Genomic DNA, 25,481 nt, shown 5'->3' with positions numbered 1-25,481 from the left:
GTGTCATGTTTGCTCTTCACCATCAGAGGGCAGCCACGTCTCCTCAGAGCGTCAGTCAGGACAAAAACACTGGAACATTTAGTGAATTTAGACTCATTTGGTTTTATTTTATACATCTAATTAACACCCTGCCCAGGAGAGCTGCGATAACGTGGACTTTAGTCTGGATGGACGGCTCTACACACATCTGCTCGACAAGCAGCCAGATGTTGATCACGTGACGCCCTCATGAAAACGTTGACATGTGTCGAATTATCGTAGATGTTCTAAATTTAGTGAGGCTGAATTATTCATTCGGATAACGCCAGCGTGGCCTCCTCCTCGCTGAGGCACGCTGCTCGGGACGGTTCACGACACCGTGGTTGCGTCAGCGGCCTTTGTGCGGCGTCTGGTGGGATCAGAGAGAGGAACTGGACACGCTGATAAAAGGAGGCCGGCTCCATCCTGGGCCGTCCTCAGTGGGGCAGGCGGGGGGAGAGGAGGATGTTGGCCAAACTGTCAGACATCCTGAGTGACCCCTGTCACCCCCGTGTCTTGTGAGACAGTTGGGACATTAGGTAGCTCCTTTAGGCAGAGACTGGTGCAGACAGAGAGGGAGGAGGCTTGTCCTTGTAGCAGTGAAGACTCTTCAACCACAGTATTACTCAGCACTGCTACAGTTGTCTCCACATCCTATCATTTTTTTTTTTGTGCTTATTTTTCAAGAGCAGTCCTACTAATGCTATAATTATTCATGGAGCTTCCACCTCTTCAGCCTTTTATCTAAGTGGTAGTAGTAGTAGTTATTTAGTTAGAGCTTGATACGGTCTGCAAATACCTACATTTCTCCACATATTTAAATAAAGTCTCGTCTCTCATCTCAAATGACATTTAACTACATGTAAATGAGTTTAATCACAGAATTATTCAGGACAAAAATCACAGACTCCGTCTCATTTTTACACAATGTCTTTATTTTTTTTTTCCTAATTACAGACTCATGGGTTAAAAATAAAATTAAAAAAAAAAAAGCAAAACATTTGTTCAAACCCACTCCCCCTTTTCAAAACGAACCCAAAAAAAAAAAAGAAAAAAGAAAAAAAAAAAAAGAAGTCTCCACACAAAACCCACCCCTGACTTTTCCCTGGCCTAAAATGACAGCTCCGGCCCACTCCTCTAATTAATGATCGATGCGGTGGTTAGCTCGTCAGCCTTCCTCAGACCAGCCGTGACTGCACTGCGCGTCGTCAGAGAAAGGGAGAGAGGGGGGGGGGGAGGCGCCTCTTAAGGTCCGCACTGTACACCCCCCCACCCCCCCCACACACACAAAAAAAATCACCCTCGTCTCTGGCCCTGCCTTCCTCGCTCTCACACAAACTTGCCTGCCTGCCACTCCGCTATGTTGGCTTCAGCTCTCTGTATATAAATCATGTGTGTGTGTTGGGTTGGCTGCCTGTGAAGTGCCATCTGTACTGCGGTGTGCTGTGTGTGTGCGCGCATGTCGAACACGTGTGTGTGTGTGTGTTTGTTGACGATGTGTGTGTGTGTGTGTGATTTGAAGTGTGAAAAGGAATAAAAGCGTCATCAGCGTTTGCTGTTGTAGTAAATGCCCCCCGCGGCGGGCCTGTGGTCGCCCTGCCCCCCTCCCCCGCCCCCCCACACCGACAGGATGGGGTGAGTGTGCATAGCGGGAGCAGAGAGAGAGAGAGATGCTGCGGAGACAGTGGGGGGGGCCGGCGCCACCTGGGGAGGGGTTGTCAGCCTCCACTGGTCCTGAAACCTGAAACGACAAGAAGTGGTCTAATATACAGAGAGAGGAGGGGTGGGAGGGGAAGGGGGAGGGGGGAAAGGGAGGGAGAGACAGGAGACAAGGTGCACAGACAGAGGGGGGAGGGGGGAGGGAAAACAGGCGGAGGAAGGGAGATGGAGGGGTTGCCAGAAAAATAAAAACATTTGATGCCTGCTGAAATAAAAAAAAAAAAAGGGAGGGGAGCTGCGGCCATGCCTTAAAGGTGACGAGCTGTTACAGTGAGGGGGAGGGGCATAACAAATAACCCCGCCCACAAAAAAAACCAAAAAAACTAAACATTATGCATGTACAATACTGACGGTCCACCACTGTCCCGAGGTCAAAGGACAGCGAAGACACACAATCCAAAGTGTGTGATGAGCGAAAGGGGAGGGGAGGAAGACAAAAGCACGAGTTGTAAAAATAAAAAATAATAAATGCAGGGTGGAGTAAGAAGAGGTGGGGGAGGGAAGAGCGGCGGACACAAAGGGGGGAGTTGAGAGGGCGGGGGGTGGGGTAGGGGTGGGGGGAGGTAATGATATACTCCAAAGCACAAACTTGACACAACAAATACTTCAATAGCTAGTGGAAGTTTCACACACGTATGTTACAGTAAACAAAAACCGACGAACAGTATTTTCTCGTTTCCCCCGTTTTTCTTTTCTTTTTTTTTTCTGTTTTGTTTTTCCTTCCTTCCTTTCTTTCTTTTTCTTTCTTTTTCTTTTTTTGGTGGAGGTGGTGGAGGGTGAGTGGGTGGGCTGTGTTGGTGATGGTGTGAAAGCAGGAGGTCACAGCCAGACCCAAAGGAGACACATCTGCAGCCTGAGATACCATCATCTTCTCGTTTTTTTTTTTGAGTTTTTTTGTTTTTTTACCTCCCTCCCCGTCAAAAATAAAAAAAAAATAAAAAAAAAAAGTATAAAAAAAAAAGGAAACAAAACAAAACTGCCACCGTATATCCTCCTCCTCCTCCTCGTCCTCCTCTCCCACCCGCACACCCCGCCCCCACAATGGTCAACGTATACCTTACCAGGTGTGACCGCATCAACCTCTGCACACGCACGCTCACACACAACCTCACACCGCAGGCCAGTCAGTCTCTCTGTCCAGGAGAGAGTGTTTTTTTTTTTCATTTTTTGTCTTTTTTCTCTCTCTCTCTCTTCTGGGTTTCTCCTTCTTTATTGTTGGGGAAGGGGAGGACTTTCTTTCACTGTGTTTGTGTGTGTGTGTGTGTGTGTTTTTCTTTTCTTTTTATATATATGTATATATATATGGGAACAGAGAAGGGGGGGAGAGGGTTGATAGTAAGGGGAGTATATTGGGTAGGGGTAGGGGTGGGGGGGTGGAGGGTGTTTAGTAAGGGGAATACCACGATGTTGTTCGCCCTCGGCCCCTGGAAAAGAGAGAGAAAAAGAGGGTGAGTTTTTTTCTGTTTGGCTTAAGAAGACGGACACCAATTTCCTGGTGTGATGTAAAAATATATATATGTGTGTGTGTGTGTGTGTGTGTGATTGCGGGCAGAGAAAGGGTCTGAATTTCAGTCCTGGAAGTGAACGAAAATGAAAACAAAACAGTAGGTTCATGAGTCATTTAATAGACATACCATGTTAAAGGTATTGTGCCTTTGAGTTTACATGTGGAAGAGGAGTAGTCTACAGTGGTGAAAGAAGAAGCTGAGAGCAGCTTCGTCAAGGAAGAGGTGGGGGGGAAAAAAAAGTGTTTAATTTGCAGATATCAGGATAAAATGATTAGTGTGTGTGGGTGTGAGGGGACGGCAAAGGCACTCTCTCTCCCTCTTTCTCTCTCTCTCTGTCTCTCTCTCTCAGTTTGAGAGCCGCCTCTGGGGTAAGGGGGAGGGGGTCACTGTTGGGGAAAGACCTTGAGGACAAACAGCACCACACATATACCCCCAAGTGAGACACAGTACACACACACACACACATTTGTAGGGGTGGGGTTTAGGGGGGGGAGAGACTCACAACAGCAGCACACTCAAGACCGGACACATCCACAAAAAGCCAGGTAGCGTTCAGCCTCCCGCTCGCCATCTACCATCGCCGCTTCTCCTCACGCACGCAAACACAACTCAGTGGCAAACAAACACAACAAAAAATAAAAATAAAAATAAAAGGTCACACTGGGACTAGGACGTCCAGTGGCTAGATGCTGAGGTCAGGCTGCAGTAATGAACCCTCGTTTCTGGGAGTGAACGCTGTAAAAAGCTGAAACTGAAGGTGTGTGCGTGTGTGTGTGTGTGAGTGGAGGAGGAGGAGGAAGAGGAGGAGGAAGGGGGAAGGGGGGGAGTTATGTACATGCAAGGACATTAGCACAAAGAACACATCATAGATACAGTATGAGCGTCTTCAGGTCAAAATCTTGGCTCCTTTCCCACCGTGTCAACTTGAGAAGATACCAGAGAGATAAAGAGCCAGTTCACTGGACGCACATTGACGTGAATCACTTTATTGTTCTGTGACGGTTTGAGAGGCGAGACGAGAGCCATCGTCTGGCTGCTGTCCTTTTAACACCGCTCTGGGAGATACGGACGTTGTTAAATCTCAACTTCGTATAAAACAGAGCCAGTAATAAGAAAAAAAAAAACAGGCGTATCACTTGGACCGTGATTCAACGCTCAAAGCCAAGCACTCTCTGAAATCTTCCCAAGCTCACAACAGGGCCAAGATTTTGAACTCATGGATATTTACCCAACGGGCAAGACAAGGCACCGGAGAGACGTGTTAATCGGTTCAGACCTCGGCCCTGATCCTGTTCTACTGCAGCACAGCACAGACTACTGATGAACACCGCTCCCCCCTACTCGATTTAGCAACCAGACGGCGCTCCTCTGCAAGACGCGTTCAAGGCCAGTTCAAGTGGAACGCCTCTCTGCAGATTATTACATATTAACCAATCACGGCAGATGATGTGAGGATACTTTACGCGGTTATCACTGATACTCAAGAGGGTGTTTTCTAAGAATACACCCACTGCACTCAAATTAGTAACAAAAATCACAAGGCTGACTGCCAGTCGTTTTGTTTTTTTTTTAATAGTACATCTTCCCAACATCACATTGCTCTGCTTTAAATGCATCCACACAAACTACTTGGCTCAACTAAAGCTTGTAAAGTCAAATGCAAATAACGCCGATTCATTTTTTCCCACATTTCAGCACTTTCATTTTCTGTAGACCTCAAAAAAAACCCTCGGCTTCCTCCTCAGTCTTTGTATGCCTTGTCCCGCCGCAGGGGCCAAAATCCCAGTGAGTAAACTGGCAGGGTTAGGGTTTCCTGGTATGTGTGGGAGTGGCTCGAGTGAGTACACAAGACTGATTAGAGAGATTCTGACCTTGAGCTTCAGACACTTTCTCACACAAAGCAACGGACAGAGATGTAACCCCCCCCCACCACCGTCTCGTGGGTTATTTAAAGGAAGCTTTGTCCAGAGGAGGATTCATTGTACAAAATCAGCGAGTCGGCAGCGAGGCCAAATATGAAACAGACACATGATAAAATGGATTAAGTATGGGCTTGGCGAACTGATTCACTGTTGCAGCATCTTCTCTCTTTCTCTTCTCTGGAATATGTTCTCGGTTAAATATTCAACATTAAAGCTGGAGCCAAGGCTTGCAGGCTCCAGCTGCTTTGCAGGGGCAATCAAATCAGAATCTCTCGGTCTTAAATCTCAGCGCATGTGTGAGGAAGCTGGCATGCTGATCAACGTGTTTGGCACGCAGCACACCTCCTTTCTTAGTCTCAACGGACACAAAAAAAACAAAACAAGATGGCTCCTGAGACAAAGCTCCACCATGCTGCTTTTTTTTTTTTTCTTTCAGGATCTTTATAGGAAGTGAGAAAGCTACTAAAACAACTAGTAGTATCTAGCTTCTTACTTTACACCTGGAGCTGGCGTGTTAGTTACAGCGACAAGCTAGTTGCATTTCCAGTTTAGCGTCTCTCAGTCACATGCTCTAAGTGGTGTCTTTGTGACCTTGCAGTACCACACGGCACAACAAAAACCCACAATGCCCCAGTGCAGAGCTCTGCAGCGAAGCCTGTCAATATTATGAGACCAGGTCTGATTACACAAACAGTGTACGTAGAGAGCCACCAGAGTCCCGGTGCACAACACCCTGATCGACAACCAGGCTCGTCCTGCTGTTCTGTACGGATCCACGTGATGGCAGCCGACGGAGGATTTAACTGCTCTGTCGAAAAACACCTCAGCCGTCAGGGCTTCAAGTAAAGACAGTTTCACACAGTCTGCAGTAAAGTAAAGCAGCGATGCAACCCATCCCAGTGCAGGTGCTGCAGCTTTGCACCGGTTACTTTCCTGAGCTGCACCGGCACCGATCAAAAACACAGCTCCAGCTTATACAGAACGCATGCTCAGCCTGGGAGGAACAGGCCGATGTGCACCGAGTCTTGTTTGCCCGCCCGCCCGCCCGCCCGCCACTGAAATGTCATGTGAGATGTGGCATGCAATGAGGCCCTCGGTCCCAAAACAGATGTGGTATGACTTCTAACCGGGCTACATGTCATGTCTGTGTACCTGGACTTCTATTATAACCTGCCACTGGGGGGGGAAGTATACCAAATTCCACTCTGAGGTTGCCACTATTGATAAATAGTTTAATTATAATGACATATATTGATTGTGTTGGCTGTAAACTACACACAAATGGGTGTGTAGCCCTTTAGAAGAACCCTCCACGTCTTTCTGTACTTACCTTCTCTATACTACTCATCCAGTTTTCTCAGCGACTATTTAGAAGTCTACTCCATGCCATCATAAAAGCTGAGGCAAACTATTCTGCACTAACTTTCAACAACCTGACCGATGTGACCCACTGCGTTCCCATCAGTAAACTAAAACCTTACACTCGCTAATTAACGACTCAAACTCTTGAGTTTACTTATATATATTGTGATTGTCCTGTGCTCCCTCTCCGCTCAGTGCCGACAGTGACAGGGATGTACTGCATGCAGGTGGTGTGCCCCCCCCCCCGCCGCCGTCCCTTTGGTGTCACAAGTGAAATGTCCCCGTCGTCAGCTCACCTGAAGGCCCGTCCTCTGCCTCTGGGTGGTGTGTAGCCACTGTAGTAGCGTGCACGCGACGAAAAGTTTCCTCCCCGTGATCGGAACCGAGCCCGTGGGAAGCCGCGGTCTGTGGTGCTGATGCCCGGTCTGTTTGTTCTCTTAGCGCCCACCTAACGACAAGGGACGCGGCTCATGAACGACAAGACTCAAACTGTGCGTACTTTTGTGTTTTCAGATTTGTTAACAGTTCTGTTCTTGTAACCTTTAGCTTAAATAAATCTTATGTTTTAGTTTGTATCAGTTCTGGTTCCTACGGTTGATTCATTCATCACTGCTTCCTAATACTTGTCATTATTGAGAAAGCTTACTAAAACCAAGATATAACAGAGCTTGGTGGGAATGCAACCAAATCTTAAGCCGAGCAATAACTGTAAGTATGTCAGGCACTTTAACCGCTGATTGCTCTAAAATGTGCATGTACCCACCCAGACAACCAGGACAACAAGGAATCAAGTTTAACGTTTTGGTCTCCAAGCAGCGGCATCAGCTAAATTTAATAAAACGTGCTTCCTCTTTATTGTAGCAGGAACCGATTCTGATTCTTTTGGTTCTTTCTGGTTAATTATGTGTCCAGAGTTAGACAATTCACACTAATGGTTCAGTTTCTATCTGCTTTACATTAAGACAAAACAAAAGACGGTCACGTTTTGTCACTGTCCACGCCACACTGACCTGCAACTTCAGCTGCAATCAGTTCATTTCATATAAGTTACATCTGAAAAACCTCTCACCTTTATCTGCCTTCCTCTGAAGAGGGACTCGTCCAAAGCCATGGCTGTCCTAACAGACTCTTTGTCTGCAAACTCAATATAGGCAAACCTGCAGAGACCCAAAAAAAAAGAAAAGGTGTCATGCGCTTTCACAAATACTCAAATGCAAAAGGAAAACCACACACAGCTATAAATAGCCATCTGAAAATATTTACCCCCATAGATCATTACAGTTAGTTTACAGGTGAAGGCTTTAGTTTCATAACGGAAGATTCTCAGCTGGTGTGCGTTTGCCAAGACTCACAAAATTAACTGTGGTCTGTACCTGGCACCAACTACTACAGCGCACGCTTTCAACAACTGTAATCTCAGTCCAGGCGGCTCTAGTAAAACCATTACAGCTCAATATAAATCTTATTATATATCTGACAAAAAGATAATTACACGTCACCCACCCCGCACACCTATTCCTGCTCTGCTTAGTGAGATATTACAGCATAATGTTGGTTATTACCCCTTGGGATGCCCTGTGTATTTGTCACATAGGATGGTGACTCTGTTTACTGAACCGCAGCCATGAAAGTGAGCCTCAAGCTCTTCCGCCGTGGCGCCGTAGTCCACCTGAAGATGCAAAGTACAAGGGTTAAATGAAGAAGATGTACGTCCTTAGAGTTCCTACGACATGAAATCACAGCACATGTATTTATGTATTTATCAGACACAGAACAAGGTCAAAATGCTGAATAAAAAACAAAATCCTTCTAGAAACTGGTTCAAATTCCACATATAAGCCCCAATCAGTGCTTTATGAACCCATTTATCATGTCTGGCGTGAGCAGTGTTATCAGAAACTGGGTAGAAACCGGATCAGGAAGGTCAAACTGGTGGTCAGCTTTTACTAAAACTAGAACAAGGGACAGCATTTATTCCTGCTATAACAGGACAGCCTACAATAGAGAGTCGACTGCTGAGACGAGAGACACTGAGCATAAGACAAGTACTGTCTGGATGCTCGACTAGTTTGCAGGTTTATGGAGCAGAAAAAAGAAAAGACCTGGACCAAGGGGTAAACATAATAAGGGTACAAATTAATTAAATTAATCATGCAAAGATTGCATATCCCAAAACATAAATATATTAAAAGTCCCAGAGTAATCAAGGCCTACTGCTCCAGCCTTTTTTAATAGACACGATATATTATGATTCTCACAGTGTTTTGATAATTTTCCCTTTTGTCACCTCAAACACTAACAATAATCAGGACACAACGCGGCTGAAACAGCATCAGACAAAAGAGACTTGGAGTCGCTCACATTTCCAACATAAATAGATCTTCCATCTGCTTCCATCTTTTCCTCGATGGACATGATGACGGGACCAACTGCACAGAGGAGAGGAGAGAGAGAAATACACATGAGCAATGAAATATTAGACTGGTTTATCGTGAAACAGGGCGTCCACAACATGTAGTTTAATACACCCTGCATCCATACTTGTAATTTCTACAAGGGTTTAAAAGCTAAATTACATTTCATTATGTATTTTCTTAAATTATACTTGGTTTAGATAATAATTTTCCTCGTGTTACGGGTTGAGAATAAGTATAGACCCTTTAAATTTCTTGGTCAGTCTGAAACAAGCAACCTAAAACTACAGTCTCTTGCACTTTCCTTTTAATTTCTTTCCTACACAAAAGAAAAACTAAATATATCCGTTTAATTTCCACAACCTGTAGGCTAGTGCGAGATTATTCTACTGAAAGCTTTTCCGATTTCCATTTGCAGCCTGTGTAATATTGATTAATCATATTTGAGCAGGCTTTGCCCTTCAACACGCAGAGCACAAAAGAGGCCAAACACCTCTTTATATCATGCTGGAGAGGAAGCAATCATGTGTTTGTTAAGGAAATGTCTTGGACCTAGTGGTTGTAGTGGTTTCAAATTGCCCAAGAGACGACAATTTACGCACAACTCCATTCTCGTTAGCAAACAATAGTTATCTATTACATGGGACTAATAATGAGTATCAAAAAAACAGCATGACGTTCACGTTTTTCTAATAATTAGATTGTTTGTGATTTCAGTCCTGTTTTAATATTATCGTGGCCTTCACAAGATAATTTGACAGAGAGGGGGGTGTGAACAGATGGGGGAGAAAGGACTGGTGTACCAAAAGAGGGGGGGGCAAAAAAAATAATCAAAAAAGACAAACGCACCTGGTGGGGGGCTGAGATTCATCTGTTTCTCCACCTCGTTCTGTAGCTCCTTCAGCTTCTCTGCCTCTTCCTCCATCTCTCTCACTCGGGCTTTGATTGCCTCCAGCTCCTGCAACACAGCAGACGCGACGCTTTTCATCAGAAGCCGTTCGGTGACGTAAAAAACCGCACAAATGTGAGCACGGATCGACCGCCGGGTCCGTGCAAGGCCGTGTATACGAAAAAAACGTAACGGTTAACCCCCTACTGATGTGTGGTACGCTGGCACGGATCAGCTGAACCTGTGTAGGTAGTGATTTAGCCATCCTCACACTAGAAATATCTCGTTTCTGCCACAAATTTTAACATAAATGCAAACACGGGGTCTCAAAATATACTGTAGTTACACCGTCACCCCCCCTCTTGCCTACTGCCTATATTAAAAGAGCATCCTCATGGTATTATATGTTTTTAGCAGACAAATAACCCCATTTGTGTCTCGTCTCATTGAATACAAAGCTACTGTTCAGAGGCAGTACCTGAACACCCCGTAAACACGGTATTTTAAGATTTAACTCGCTTTAAAGCTTGATAGCAGACGTGTTAATATACAGATGAGATATTAACCGTTAAGAAAACTGATTTGATGCAACTTGGGGACGATTGAAGCAGAGATTAGGATGAGATCTGACGTCCGAGGGGCAAACCGAAGCCGACTAAACATCCACTGCCTTCAAATTAAAACACACACACACACACACACACCGGGGTGGCTGCTGTGCCCTCACGTGAGAACAGACCCTCCTGTCTGACAGTGGTGCACTGCAGCACAGTGGGAGTCGCTCCAGCTCCATCCAGGGCTATCGCCTATTCTGACAGGATTTGTGGCATAAAAGCTCTTTGTAATGTCTGGGTGCAGCGGCGCAGGCGGGCCACGTTAAATCCAGTCTCCTTGCCACAGCGGACGGAGTAAGCCAACACGGATGGCGATTTTCAGCAATCCTCGCATCCATGTGGTTAACAATCAAATGTGTAAAAAATATATCATCAAGCTTTTGCTCCATGGAGATAAATAGATTAGAGGAAAGCAAATTCAGATTCAAAGCGACCCAGCACTGACACGTTGTGGCTCTTATTTTATTTTATTTTTTTTTGTCGCATATTCAGTGCAACCTCTTTTCAATCCCCTCCCTTCTCTCATCCTCATTGCTCGGCTAAACAGTGAGGGATGCAAAACCCAGCCCCTCAAATACCGCAGCCCCCTTTTTCTTCTGCGCCGCATGCCGCGCTCCCACTGGCCCGACAAAACCTCAAAGCCCACCTGGACATGCTGTGTGTGTATATGTGTGTGTAGACCATCACCAGGGAACATGCACTAGATTATGCAAGCGATGGGAAAAGAAAATTTGGACCGACAAAAAAAAAAAACCGCGCACTGTGCATCTTCATCCGTGATGCAGAAAAATGCAAACGTTTGCATCCCAGCCATGCAAACGTTTGCTGCCCACCGTCGTCCAAAAAAAAAAAAAATCGCCGCAAAGATGGACATGAGCACGTCTGCCACATCCACCATAGCTTTGTTACAATCCGATAGCTAGTTAGCCCCTTTTTAAAGACCTGTTATAACACGATAAATATCAGCAATGTGCTAATAGTAACCATTTACAGCGTCTTAAGTTGCAAAATGCCGCATTTTTTTATCTATTTGCTCGTGATTACGGGTTGACAGATCCGTTGGTCGGTTTTAGCTGCAGCGGCTGATGCTTGGTGGCTGCAGCAAGCTAACGTTAGCCTACCGCCGCTAACGGTCATTTGCATGTGCACGCGCCGGCAATCAAAAAAAAAGGCAGCTGCCGTCGGTGTAATTATTAAGCTGAAGGAAAATAAAAAATATGTTGTTACCGTTAGCAGGTCGCCTTCGTAAGGAGGTAGACTCGCACAGCAGCAGCAGCGGCGGCGGCGGCGGCGGCTAATGGCGGCGGCCTGTCCTACCCTCGCCCCTAACGGTCTCCTGCATCTCCGTCTCGCATTTTTTTGCGACAAGGATTCCCCCCCCCCACCCCAACGGCTCGACCGTTCCCTGGCGCAGAGAAACTGGCGTCGCTGTTGCGCCAAGATGGCCGCCGACACCACGCATGTCACCACCCATTTCTACTGCACTGCGTGAACCACAATGGCGGTTAATATCGACCTGGCGATAGCAGTAACGCACACGGCATGTGACCCATGATCTATGGGTTAAATTTTTTTTTTAGAAATGGATTATCTGGTATTACTAACTACTCCGGTTTGGCGATAACGTGCTCCAGAATGAATGTGGGTCTAACTGTTGAAACAATGCCCTTCACTTACCGGGTCTTCAATTGCGGCCTCTCCTTCTTCTAACCCCGGTTCTTCGTCAGCGACTCCCGGGTCTTCCAGCTCGGGATGTCCGGGGTCTGAATCTAGTAAGGATTCCTCCGTCAGTCCATTACCGAACTCCGCCATCGCTCTGATCCAACTGTACCGACGCGCCTCGTGGCCAAACCAACGTTGCAGGCCCCTACTCACACACAAGGGGGTAGAGTGAGCGGGGCGGCGAAAAGAAAAAAACGGCGGAAAACGCCGCTTAGTAAAGTTAAAATGGGGAATAAAACGCTAGCTTCGGATCTAGCCACTACTCAAACGGCATACCACGAAGGACAGGGACGGCTGTTTCACTCGCTACCTTTAAACAATGGTCCTAATTTACGACAGAGAGCCTAGTTTATTTACTTGAATGTGTATATAAGAAGAGGCGAGGACTCTACGCGAGAGCAGCGGCGTCCCTTCAGTTCAGAAATGGAAGCCAGGGGGCGGAGTCATGGATCACTGCAGGCGTAAAACTCCTATTCCTATTGGTCAGTGGACCACTCTGGCCCGCCCTCTTTGGTGTCTGCCGCGTTCCTATTGGTTAATCTAACAGGACTTTCCGGTTCCTAAATCAGACGCGTACCTTTGATTGGCTAACGTCGCTGTCAATCACATCTTTATCAGTCTTAAGTAAACTGGAAAAGCCAATTGTTCAGCAAATTAATTCCGTGCACATTTGAGTGTGTCTTTAAAAATTGTCTTCCCCAGTGTGTTATTTGTTTAAATACGCCACTGATGTTAAATCCCAGATTAGCCAACGGTGCTAATGAGACATTTTAAAGATTAGTGACACACCAAATTTGAGCTGCAATCAGACACTCGCTTAGTTGTTCAACTGATTTTATTTCTTTTCTGTATATCAAAGAAAGCATAATGGAGACCAAACACAAAAAAAAGGCAGGTACAAGTGAGGAGGAAAAATAAGCTTAATCAAAAATCTAACAATTCATAACCACACTGCCACTATTATTGTTCAATATTCATAGGAATACCATACTCTCGTTGTTTTTTTGTTTTTGTTTTTGTTTTTTTTTAGCAGAGGTGGCATTTAAAACCATTATGGAGCAATAATAATTAAAAACAGTGATGAGTAGTAATAATAAATCGTATAAGTAGTAGTACAGTTATAACAATAGTGATAATCAAAGTGACAATGGAACATAAGAGAATAAAAAGCAGATCTCCATAAAAATGTATCTAGTTTGGACAGTGCAACACCGTGTCTGTGTGTGCGCGCGCATATGTGTGTGTGTGTGTGTGTGTAATCCCAGTCTTGAGCTTCGAGCACTCCAGTCCTTGCTTTACACACAAGATACAGTTTCCAACAGGAGTACAAATTATTACTCGTCAAAGGACATCGTTACCCTCCTTGTTTCAAAAAAAACCACACCAAGTGACTCTCAACGTTGTTGTAATGGCTGTGTTCGTCCGAAATGTCTGTAGCTTGTGCAAAAAATTGTGGACTAGTGCAAGTGTCAAGCCGTGGGACGTCCTTTACAGTTTGCATTTACGAACACCTCTCCTGCTCTCTGTCGACCTAAAGATTGCTTTTTGGTTTTTGAATGACAGAAAGCATAGGGAGGATTACTTTGGAATATCAGTTATTTTTTTTAATATATTTCTTTACAAAAGTTTATGTTTTAGTTTTGCATTTTGTTAAAACTATCAATAGCAACATTAATATACAACTTAAATTGAAGGAAAACATCTTTAGTATGTTATGTGTCCTTCAACACAGCACCATCTTATTAGCTCTCATTCAATACATTTTTGTTTCCTAATTTGCCACTAGTCCCTTAAAAGTACTAGTAACACCCAACTGTCTCCCTTGTTGTGGTTTCCACATATTGGATCTCTTTTCACAGCACATACATTACCAGAATCACAAATTCTGATCCAAAAGAGAACAAAAACGAGGGGGAAACAAGGATGGGAAACACATTTCAAGCCCTGTTCATTCATTTCTACAGGTTTGAATTTTGACCTAAACAAAAAATGCCAGTTTGAATAGTTTCTATTGTTGTTTGTATAAATACTGAAGCAAATATAACGAGTATTTAAGTTTCCCGACTTGTACATAGTATTCATGGCAAAAAAAAAAAAAAAAAAAACATAAGGAAATTTAGTAAATCAGTCTGACCCTCTGTGCCAGATGGGGGTGAAATTAACTCACCAACATTATTCGAGGTTCACCTGGATTTAAATTTATATACCTGGTGGCGTTTCCTCTTAAGGCGGTCGTATTTCCAACACATCTACAGTAGGTGTAAAACATTTATCTTCCCCAACAGGTCCGAAGAGCTACCTTCCAAAATGAGACACATTTGGGTGGAAACTGAAATTTACAGAATCAATAAAACTTGATGTAAAAAGCACAATAGTTGGTAGTTATAGTCCTTGGCCAAGAGAATGCCGACAATTTAACAGGCAGGATTTGCGATGTTCTAGATATAGAATAGAATAGGGCAAACAGAAGCATCTCCCCCCCAAAAATGAGTGTAAAAGCATTTTGGAACGAAGCTCTTCTTCATTTATATACCCAGGTAGGATTTTTGCACAACATTATGCTCACTCCTAAAGCATGTTTCATTTGATTGGCAAAAAAAAAAAAATAATCAAATTTATTTAATGTGATTTATATTAAGGCATCCAACATGCATTAACGTATCTTTCCATAAAAAGACACCTGCACCAGAATGCTTAAAAACATTTCAAACAATGTAAAATGTGTCAAAGTGCGGTATGCCAAAGATTCTGCTTTCCCCAGCCTCTCTCTTTTTGCGCCGTCTTTTTGGATTGTCGTGAAACTATGAACATGTAAATGGGGGGTGGGGGCAATTCAACAGCCCTATGCACTCTAAAGTACCTCTTTTTATATCCCAAATGAGAAGACACAACACTCTTCAGATCACACTCCTGTAGCAATTAAAAAGGTGTCAGTCAAAGCAAGTTCTTCCTCTCCCAATGGTTCAGTCCAGTCATTTCCAAGCAATCTTTGCCCTTAGAAGTGAAAGTAGGCATGAGGACCCAAAAAAAAAAAAAAAAAAAAAAGAAAATCCACAGGAGCAAACTGGGAGTTATAAATGTATTTCATGTTATTATCCCAAAAAGCGTTTCCGGGCCCTTCGCGGCCACTGCCAAAAAGGAAACTCTTGCATCAGTCTTTAGGGCAGAACAGCTCAAAGCATGGCATGTTGTGTGCCTTTACAAATTATAGGAAGGTCATAGAAGTATAGTAATACATAACCACAGGGTTAGGACCAAAAATGTATGGATAAAGTGTATGAGGACTGAGGGGAAACTTTAGAAGGTTCATCACTTATCAGACAGCAACTGATGAAGTGACAAGCAGCATGGAAAGAGTCTGCTATTGTATCCGATTCCAGGGGAACTCTATAGATTAACGGATATCGAGTCAGTGAAGGTTGAGTGAAGGACAGCGGGTGCAGGGGAAGCCAACGTCAAAAACTAAAGAATATTAGCTTTTGAGGATTAGTGCTCAAATTTGTTTATTAAAATCTGAGGAGCCCAAATGGGTCCAACAATAGTCAGTGTGCAGACCAATCCTGATCTGAGTCTTTAACTGTTGCTGGTGGCCGTCGTTGGAGGCAACTCGATTACAATCTCCTCCCCAGAACCGTCAGCGGAGCTGGTTACAGTAGTGGAAAGAGACACCTGCGAGCCCGGCACAACGCCGCCAGGTCCGCTGTTACCGGTTCCGTTCTTGTTCACGAGCGCCGTCGGCTGGCCAAAGTTAGTGGTTCTCAGGGTTGCCAGGTGACGCGGGGAGAAAACGTGGGCCCTCGCCGCAGCCCAGGACTCAAAGGAGACATTGCAGGCATCGCAGCGGCCTGTCAGGGTCTCCTTTTGCGCTGGCTGGCCGGCCACCGGGGAAGCTGGAGGTTCAGTAACTGTCAGCTGGACTGGCTTGGGCAGGATGGGTCGGTTGGCTTTGAGAGCGTTGTACTGCAGGTAGCTTCCTGAGCTCACGTCCACCTTCCCACCTGACAGAGGAGACTGAGAATTGGAGTTGGAGTTGGGAGAGAGAACCAGAGAAGCAGATTAGGAGTGAGTTTAAATTCATATCTGATTAAAAAAAAAACAAAAAAAAACAGTTTTTGACTGGACAACATTTAAGTCATCTAGAATTCTAATAGGAACATTTTGGAAAGTTTGTAGTTTTGATGGTACATCCATTAGATGTACATCATACTAATCTACTTTTGTACTTGTCAAGTATCCTCATCAGTGGATTACAAAAAAAAAAAAAAGACATTCTGCTTTGTCCACTTCGCTGTTGCTCAACAAATTTTGTAGACTGTACAAAACATAATTTGAAACTTGGAATGATTTGTTGGCTATTCTCAGCGTCCCCACTTGCTGTTTATTTCACCATGTCTTTTTAAATGTGCTATTATGAAGTAATTTTTTTACAGGAAAGACTTGCGCGGTTGCCAGCTTACCAGTTTCTCTTGCTGCAGCCTCCAGCGCTTCTCCTTTGCCCTTGTGTTTTGGAACCAGATCTGAACCACCTTAAGCGGCAAGTTGAGCTCTGTGCCGATCGCCTCACACTCCATGGCATTAGGGTGGGCGCAGGTCTCGTAACATGACTGCAGAATAGACAGCTGGAGGCAGGACAAGTGAGTGCGTGGCCTACGGCTGGATGAGTGGGTCAGAAAGCTGCTTTCTGTTGGGCTTGATTTAACTACAACCGGGGTTGAGGGGCTGGCCACTTTGGCAGAGGTGGGGGTATTCGGGCTGACTGGTGCAATGCTGGGGGTGGGAGGAGGGGGAATGGTTCGGGAGGATGTGTGTGTTGGAAGAGCCAGTTGTTCTCTTGATAGGGTGTTGATCTTAATGGGGACTTTCGGGGTCCAGTAGTTCAGTCCGTTCTGTTTTTGTGGCACCACCGTTGTGGCTGAAGGCCTGTTGTTGATGATGGGAGTTGTAGGCAGCTTCGGCACCATGCGGTTAGTGGTCCCCGGTCCAGGGCCCATCTCGTTTTCGTCGTCTTTCTCCTCGTCAGTCTTTTCTTCCTCGCTCTCCTCCTCCAGCTTTCGTTTCTGGGCCGGTCGCGGGGCAATTGGAATTAGATCCTTGGGTGGTGCCAAGAGGACAGGGGTATTGACTTTGGGTGCAACTTTAACCATAGTGACGTTGCTGGTGGTTTCAAGCTTGGTCTTTGGCACTGCAGAAGCACTGCTGCTCACAGGAGATATTGCGATAGAGGAAACTACCTCCTTGGGCTTGATGGGAACCGGGGTTATTTTTTTCACCACGGCAGGTTTGCCCAGTTCTTTTACAGGCTCTCTCTCCGTCTTTATAAGGGTGCGCACGATCGGAGTAGTTGTAATGCACCCAGTATTGTTTGGAGCAGGCTTGTTGGAGAATATGGGTTTGGAAAGAGGCCAAGTAAATTTGATAAGGGGTTTGCCAACTGCTGCCAAGGTCCCATCGCTGATGAATCGGACCTCACCTTTCCGTTCCCTTGCCCTCATGTTCTGGAACCAAATCTGAACAACCTTCTTTGGAAGGTGGACCCATTCGGAAATCTGTTCGAACTCGTGTTTCCCAGGATTCGGGTCTTTGAAATAGCAGCCATACAGAATGTCAAGTTGTTCAGCTTGAATAATAGTTCTTGAACGTCTCATGTCCCTGTACCTTTTTCCTTTGGATTTCCTCTGCTGCAGCTCTTGCTCCCTCTCCTTTTCTTTCTCCCCCTGCTTTTCTCGCTCCCTTTCCAAAAGTGTGGCGTTCATTTTATCGGTCGCCCTCATGTAAAGGTTAGTCTTTGTCATATTACTGCAGTTGACCAGACTCATACTACTGTTGGAAGAGGTCACAGCAGAAACAGATTCAGGCTTAACCTGGACAACAACCAGACCTTTGGATGTGGGGCGTAGGCCAAGCCCGTCCAGCAACTGTCCCTTCTGTGCTGCAATTCTGTCAGCCAGAGATGAGGAGGAAGAAGATGATTTTGAGCTGTTTTTCCCCATACTGAGATCCAGAGCGGACTCGCAGTCATCGCCGTTGGACAGGTAGTGTGAGGTTTGGTTGTGGGAGGAGAGAGTATGCGAAAGAAGAGAGCTGGGGAAGCGTGTGATGGTTGGTGGGTTGGAAAAGATGGGTAATTTGCTTCCATCTCCAACAACTGAAGGAGTAAGTGAGAGAACATAAGGGCTAAGAAACTGAGTAGAAAAGGAAGCGAGGGACAAGGGAAGTGAGTGGAGAGCACTGGTTAGAATCTCGGGGTGGTCCATGAAGTGAGCCTGTGAACTTGGAGGATCCCCTTGGGCCTCCAACTGCAGATCCACATCTGGGTCCTGTCTCTCCTGCTTCACCTCCACCTCATCGCGCTCAAACTCCCTCTTTTGTCTTTTCCTCTTGGCTCTCTGACTCCCTCCACCTTCCTCGTCTTCATACTCGTCCTCTGCATCAGAGAGGAAAACTGTTGTGGAGCGTAAAACCTTTCCTCCAACTGACCCCTTGTCACCATGGGCCTCCCGCTGCGATTCATCTTTAACAGGGCTTTCAGGACCCTCCCTGAAAGACCCATTCTGACTTTCTTCATCAGAAACAATGACAGAGGTGTATACCTCGTTTTCTGAGTCAGATGTGAGACAGGAATCCCCCTGCCCGTCCCTGCCCAAATCTCTCTGTTTGCGTTTCCCTCTTGTACTCGACAAATCCATTGCCTGGCTACCTGAAGCTTCAGCATCATCGTCTCCTTCAGCTATAATCAGTGAGTTTTCCTCATCATCAAAGTCGTTATCAGAACTGTGGCTATGTCTTGTAAATCCTGCCAGGTGGTCCAACTCTGTTGCCCTCTTTCTTTGCTTGGCATGTCGTGCTTGAGTCAACCACCTACGAACCTCTACTTCAGAAAGACCGACTTCTTTACCCAGGGCCTCACAATCTTCACGGGGAGGACTTGCAGCATCAGCCTCACTACGCGACTCAAAGAACGCAGAGAGAACCTCCGACTGGAACTCTGACAGCACTGGAAGGTCTGGATAAATGGATCCCATTGTATTGCAATGGAGTCGAGTTTGGTTGTTAGTTAAGGCATTTGTACTCGGGCTGGATTTTGGGGTGCCAAGGGAGCCGCAAGGGCTTGTGCCTGACTGTGATTTTTGAGGAGTAGAATCAGGGCTAAGTGTAAGGTTTAAATGTACAGGACTGAGGCTTGAGTTGCTGGGCACAGATGCAGAAGGCGAAAGGTTGTTATTGCGGAGGCTCTTCTCTGTGCCCGCTGGGGAGAGATTCAGGCTAGCTGCTTTATCACCTTCCAGGTCCAACTGATTAGTTGAGCTGTCTCCATCTGTTGTGCTGTCGCCACGTGCCTTCTCTTCACTATTCTCAACCTTCCCTTTGCTTTCTATATCGGGACATTGTGCACGTTCTTTACTGTTCCCATCCTCAGGTTTTCCTGCCCCAATGTTCTCTGTACTCCAGTTATGCTCGTCCTTGATCTGATCTATGATGTTCTCTGATGTCTCCCCACCGTCTTGCCTTTCTTGCTGTCCTTCACACTTTATAGGCTGCTTTTGCTCTTCCGGACAGTGCTGTATGTTTGTTGGAACTCCTGCAGAGGGCCACTGGTTTTGTAAGCTGTTAAGTCTTTGGGTTAGGAGGGCTTGCTGGGCTGGGCTGAGACCCACGAATGGTACACACTGGGTAAGGAGCTGGCCTTGCTGGTTCTCTTGATGCTGCTGAGTTTGGGCTTGGAGCCCATTTAAGATCAAGGGCATGACCATTTGAGGCTGAGGCACGAGCTGAGGTGCAGCGGCACCAGAAGCGGCACCGGTCGCAAACAGGGAGGGAAGAAGGGAGTGCGACAGGGTATTGGGACTTGAAGTGAGAAGGGTGAGAAAGGCTGAGACCGCCTGAGCTGATGCCACAGGGGAGGTGAGGAGGGAGGGAGCCACTTGTGAAGTTGGAATCTGCTCTCCTTCTTTTGTAGTAGTCACCATCAATGTCCCAGGAGCAGCACAGTTGGTGGAGGTAACCAACTGACTGGTTCCGCTGCCAGATGTGGTCACTACAGTGTTTGAAGCGCTGGTGGTGCTACCTCTCAAATTACCAGAAGCCACTGCACTGTTTGCAGCAATTCCAGCATTTCTGCTTCGTGTCTGGTGCAAGACAGATTTCATATGGCTCTCAAGGGTGATGGCGTGATTGTAAGAGACTCGACACACAGCACACTGGTAGGGTTTGTTGGATATATATGGCCGAGTCAAGACTGGAACTGAGGAAATACTTTCCACACCTTGTTTTGCAGTACCTGTTGTCATTCTCTGAATGTGGGATGCAGAATTGTAATGAACACTCAAGGCAGTTCTGCTGGAAAAACTTTCCAGGCAGGCGTTGCATTTGAACGACCGGGTGTTGCTTTCAGCTGGCGCACCATTTTTACCAACTGACTTTTCACTAGCGTCTGGGATTTCTGTGTTTTCAGTTGCATTTTGCTGTTTGGCTCCTGTGAGTGGATTTCCCTCCTCTTCTGGCTCGGGCTCCGCTTCACCTCCCTCCTGTTCCATTATTTTCTCCTCCTCCATCTCTCTCTCACCAAGCGTCTGGGTAGTGTCTGTACTCTCGATAGATTGGCAGGGGTCTGAACTGACGTCTTCAGCGGGCCTCAGTTGTGACGATGCAGCATCTGATAAAATAAAAACACCTTTAACATTCATGTACTAACCGATAACAGAAGCACACGTTCGTGGACAGAATATGATTTGATAATGTGACTATGTCAACGTTTTTACCAACCAGCAGGGCACATCAAGGACAATTGATGGACTCAATAAAATGCATTTCATCGAGTCCATGTCAAAAAGTAAAATAATAAAGGCAAAAACTGAGATTTAAAATATGTGCAACAACATTTTCAGGCCACAAACAGATCATTCGTAGGGTAAATCCATCAAAACAATGTCACAGACGATGTTCATGCGTTATCGTTTTCAAATTTGCGCTTTTCTTTTCACGATTTAAACACATTTTTAAAGAAACACTTCTCCCTCTCACCTGAAGACGTTTGAGCACCTTTGTCCTTTTCTCCTCCGCTGGCAGCCTGTTTCAGAACAGCCTGTTAAAAGGAAAGAAAAGTTTAATCAGCAACAGTCCCGCAAGCAAACTAAACTCAGTGATGGCTCCTTTCAGATGAGCTGAACGCTCTAATGTCGCTTTGGAGCGTGTACAACATTTGGGCGTGACTCAATCATGTGCGGTTATATTACACATAGCAAGCTTGGTTAGCCTTTCATTTGCAAATTACCCTAAAGGCATAAATTAAGGCGTCTTTGATCGAATCATCCACCAGTAAAATTCCCTCTGTTTCTTAACAATATACATTTCTGAACCGTGATGCTTTTTGGTTCTCTACTTAACAAATTCTTAGTAACCGGCTTCTCCAAACAATTAGATATTCAAACTATTAAAAACATTCACAGCCCAAACTTCTTATCATATTAGCAGTTTAGGCAGAAAAACATGTATTTTTTTTCATCTTGACTTCGTAAAAACTGTCTTATCAAACAGTTTATACCTTGTTACAGTTCTGAAGATGCAAATTTACCAAGAAATAAACAGACCTTTTCAACCAGACAAATAAACAGCTTGAAATATTCATCAGAATGACAACATGTGGAGAGAATGTAGAGACTAGTGGATGGATAACCAAACCAGGGGATTAATAAAAGGTATCTACCTTTTAGATCCTTTGTTGTACACCATAGTATCTACTACAGAGGGTAGACAAAGTACCAGCATCAAATTACAGTACAGTAACCTCTGCAGAGAACACTGATTTTGGTCAAGCGTGCGTGTTCACTACTACTTTGTGATTGTAGTTTCCCCTCACCCAGACGTTTAATACCACGGCACGTTAATAAAGCAGCGTTCCCTTAAACTGAACGTCTCAAGAAAAACAAACCCATTTCAACAACCACTGAAACTAATCTATTTTGTGTATTCAACAGCAACAAGTGTGCTCATTGAGCAATATGCAAATACTTGACATTTAAACGCAGTCGGCGTGCGTATAAAAAGTGGAGACAGAACCCCCGCGTGAGCTTGACTTGACGCACGCGAGCCACGCTGCAGCGCCACACTTACAATGTCCAGCAGCCGGTCGACACACGATGGAAGTACGCTGTGTTGCTCAGCGAGATGCAGAGACAGGGAAGATCTGTCCGGTTGCCCTTTTTGACACAGGGGGCACAGCCACTCTGCCACCCCATTCCTTTCACTGCACCCTGTCTCTCCAGACTCCTCCTAACGAAAGACAAATTAACGTTAGAAAATATACCTACTGCATACAGTATTACAAAGGGGGGGGGGGAATAAAATAAAAAAAAGATGCAAGGAAGTAGATTTCATGTGATAAAGATGAGGAGATATGTGCTGGTATTCAGGGGACCAATCAGAAGCAACTCCGTACATCATTTTAAGCAATAAAACCAACCCTTGATCAGCATCTCACTCTTACACGAGTGCTATATTTGGCTTGTTTTTAGCATTAGCCACGCAATTTAGGTTAGGCTTTCCTTTTGTTTTGTCTGCAATGGCTGTGTCAAATTGCACAATAATGCCACCTTTGTATTGTAAAAGAGCAACGCTTGCAGGAGGGCAGGTTGCACTGTTGTAAACTTGGAGCAGCCACGAGATAAAAACATGCCTTCGATCAAGCTGATCTCTGCACATCACATGTGGACACAAACTGTACTGAAGGCAGATCATAACACAGACACTGACAGATAACAGGGGAGAGAGGAGAGGAGAGTGGGGGGGACATGTGGCTAATGTATTTACACATATCCAGAGCCAACACTGCATCAGCTCAACAAGCACGATCAGAAATATAATAATAATAACAGCAACTGCCTTAGGAGCTCAAATAGACCACTCTGGATTCAACCACACGGCTTTGAGGCATTTTTCTTTCTTCCAGCTTTCACAATCCAACATGCGGGCGAGACAACAATCCATGCCCATGAGGAGAAATACCAACACAGCAACCCATCCTCACTTCCTCGTCATGCCAATTAGCAAGCTAGCAGGGTTACACGAGCAGATAATATTTCGACGAGTCTACATCTGCAGTGTTGTGTCATGTTTAAAAGCTCCTCGTCACGGTTTTTTTCCCCCATCTTCCTTTAAATATAATTAAAAGCCAATATATATATATATATATATATAACTACACTGGCGTATTCTTGTCCGTAGTTGGCTAATTAATGAGCGGTCTAATTAGCCATGCCGAGCAGAGACGAATCAATTAGCTAGCAGGCTAGGTCGTGAAGCCCCCCCCCAATGCAACGTCGCATTACTGTGGTGTTTCTGGAAATGCTGGTTAGCTGTTAGTTTGCTAAATAAATAATACTAATAATAATAATATCCCCGCAGTGATAGCCACACTTTTACGAAAACTGCACACACACATACACATACAAATACAAAAAAAACAGACAAGACAGGCGTCCGCATAATCTCTCTTCTGGCTCTCAGCTAGGGCTGGGCGATCACATTAAATTAATAAACAAAAGGGGGGGTTGAGCTATTAACAGTCGTGTCACTTTGCTAGCTAGCCTGTTAGCAGGCAGAGATAATTAACGGCTGCTCAAACTGTCTCCCAACTGGCTAGTCCTCCCCCCCTCCTCCTCCTCCTCCTAACCCCTAACCCGAGCTCCCTTTTACAAAACTCTACCCGGGCCAGGTAGGTAGGTAGGTAGGTAGGTACGGGAGGGGGGGGACGGCAGCGGCTCCGACACACCGACGGAGTTGAGCCCGTGTTCGAAACGCACTCACTCGGCTGAAGATCAAGAGACCTCGGCCTCGAGTTGCTTCCTTACCCCTCTGATTGTGGGCTGCCAGCCGGGCATCTAGTGTTGCACCGCCCGCCGCCTGCTGCTCAACAGCTCAAATTGAGGCCTAGCCGGACTAAAGCCATTTAATTAATGAACGTGGGCTCCGCTTACAGATGTGTTAGAAAACCACTCGCAAACCCCCCCTCCTCCTCCTCTCCTTCCCTCGCCGCCCAGCAAGCAAGACCCCCCGTTTTGACGCGTCCTAGCGCTCGGATCCATACCTTAAACACTCGCGGTGCAACACATGGCCATTTAAACTATCGTTTTAAACAGCTCCGAGCCGTAATTGGCGAAAGAATTAGACGCTAAAACTAGCTACTTGGAAGCAGGAGTACGTGCGCCGCGGTCTGCCTCGACGATGGGGGGTGGTGTAGGGAGAGCAGGCGAAAAGAGAGAGGCGAGAGGCAGGGGAGGAGGAGAAGAGAGAGAGGAGAGGGGGGAAAAAAAAAAAAGTTTGGGATTTAATGTTGGATTTCTATAAGGCATCGGATTAGTACGGGGCACGATCCGTCGTTTGCTCGATCCCCTGTCAGTCGCAGGCCACTCTCCGCGCTCGAATCGGCACAATTAACCGATCGCGGACGGCGTTTAATTAAGTTCGGAGCAATTAGCTAATGCGTTTTTTTTTTTACCTGCATGGTCGCCGCTCCAGCACGCACACACACACACGCTTCCTCTGTGGCTCCTAAGAAGTGAAAAGTTTTCTTGCCTGCCCTCCCTCCCTCTCTCTCTCTCTCTCTCTCTCTCTCTCCTCTCTCTCTCTCTCCTGTTCTCCCCCTCCCTTCATTCGCCCTATCCTTCTCTCCTTCCCCTCTTCCCTCTAGTAAACAGACCACAGCTCCCCCCAAGGCTGATTGCTGACATTCAGGAGGGGACAGACACGGCTATCAAATCCCTTATGTAACCCCGCAGATATTAGACATGATTAATACATGTTGAAACACCGATCATTATTTTTAAAACAAATAAAAAAGGGAAAAAAACTCCCCTCATGGATGAATTTCCTGGAAAAAAAACAAAGTGTGTCAGTGCTTAGATTACACACGGAACCGCCCTTAATGTGAAAGCCTTTCCCCCCTCATTTTCACATTAAAAGGTGAATAATAAATGAGTCCCCATTCTGCCAACTTGGATCGTCACAAAAGAGTGTGACGAGTTAATTAAAGCTGAATAATGGAGATAAACGTGACCGGCTCTGCTCGGCGCAATCCGCTGCGAATAAATGACATGTTTTCAATCAAAATGTTAGGTGTGGTGGGCGCACATCAACAGTCGAGTATGCGGAATAAATATTTATGAAGCGGAGAGGGATTAAAAAAAAAAAACTGCACCATCTGTATGGCCCATGCGTTACTGGGACAGGAAGTGGTGTTCCTGAATACCCTCTTAGGTGCCCCGAGTCGCGCCTGTGCAAAAAAAATAAACTTTGCTGACGTGTAGGGGCTGCACGGA

At 45.6% G+C, this 25,481-nt stretch overlaps 2 protein-coding genes across 5 annotated transcripts; both read right to left on the bottom strand.

Moving 5' to 3' along the window:
* Window positions 1–937: 937 nt before the first annotated feature.
* On the bottom strand, window positions 938–12,672 carry pabpn1 (poly(A) binding protein, nuclear 1). Of its 3 annotated transcripts, none has more exons than XM_084566451.1 (7): window positions 11,674–11,790; window positions 9,793–9,901; window positions 8,891–8,958; window positions 8,092–8,198; window positions 7,599–7,686; window positions 6,826–6,977; window positions 938–1,759 (listed from the first exon to the last, which is right to left on the bottom strand). In XM_084566451.1, the coding sequence occupies exons 2-7, from the start codon at window positions 9,866–9,868 to the stop codon at window positions 1,564–1,566; spliced, it is 687 nt and encodes a 228-aa protein (XP_084422577.1). In that variant the 5' UTR covers window positions 9,869–9,901; window positions 11,674–11,790; the 3' UTR covers window positions 938–1,563. The 3 variants fall into 3 exon arrangements, with proteins under 3 accessions (XP_084422577.1, XP_084422575.1, XP_084422576.1); XM_084566449.1 differs by lacking the exon at window positions 11,674–11,790 and adding an exon at window positions 12,124–12,672 and having other exon boundaries at window positions 939–1,759; XM_084566450.1 differs by lacking the exons at window positions 938–1,759; window positions 11,674–11,790 and adding exons at window positions 2,470–3,161; window positions 12,124–12,660.
* Window positions 12,673–12,985: 313 nt separating this feature from the next.
* Window positions 12,986–24,738, bottom strand: zfhx2 (zinc finger homeobox 2). Of its 2 annotated transcripts, none has more exons than XM_084566234.1 (5): window positions 24,662–24,738; window positions 22,279–22,437; window positions 21,190–21,250; window positions 16,626–20,821; window positions 12,986–16,179 (listed from the first exon to the last, which is right to left on the bottom strand). In XM_084566234.1, exons 1-5 carry the CDS (start codon window positions 24,665–24,667, stop codon window positions 15,742–15,744), a joined length of 4,860 nt encoding a protein of 1,619 aa, XP_084422360.1. In that variant the 5' UTR covers window positions 24,668–24,738; the 3' UTR covers window positions 12,986–15,741. The 2 variants fall into 2 exon arrangements, with proteins under 2 accessions (XP_084422360.1, XP_084422359.1); XM_084566233.1 differs by lacking the exon at window positions 24,662–24,738 and adding an exon at window positions 24,015–24,129.
* Window positions 24,739–25,481: the final 743 nt, after the last annotated feature.

This window comes from Chelon labrosus (assembly GCF_963514085.1).
Source record: "Chelon labrosus genome assembly, chromosome: 18".
NCBI lineage: Eukaryota > Metazoa > Chordata > Actinopteri > Mugiliformes > Mugilidae > Chelon > Chelon labrosus.
Note: the sequence above shows the minus strand (reverse complement) of the source record. Positions and strands in the feature narration are given on the sequence as shown.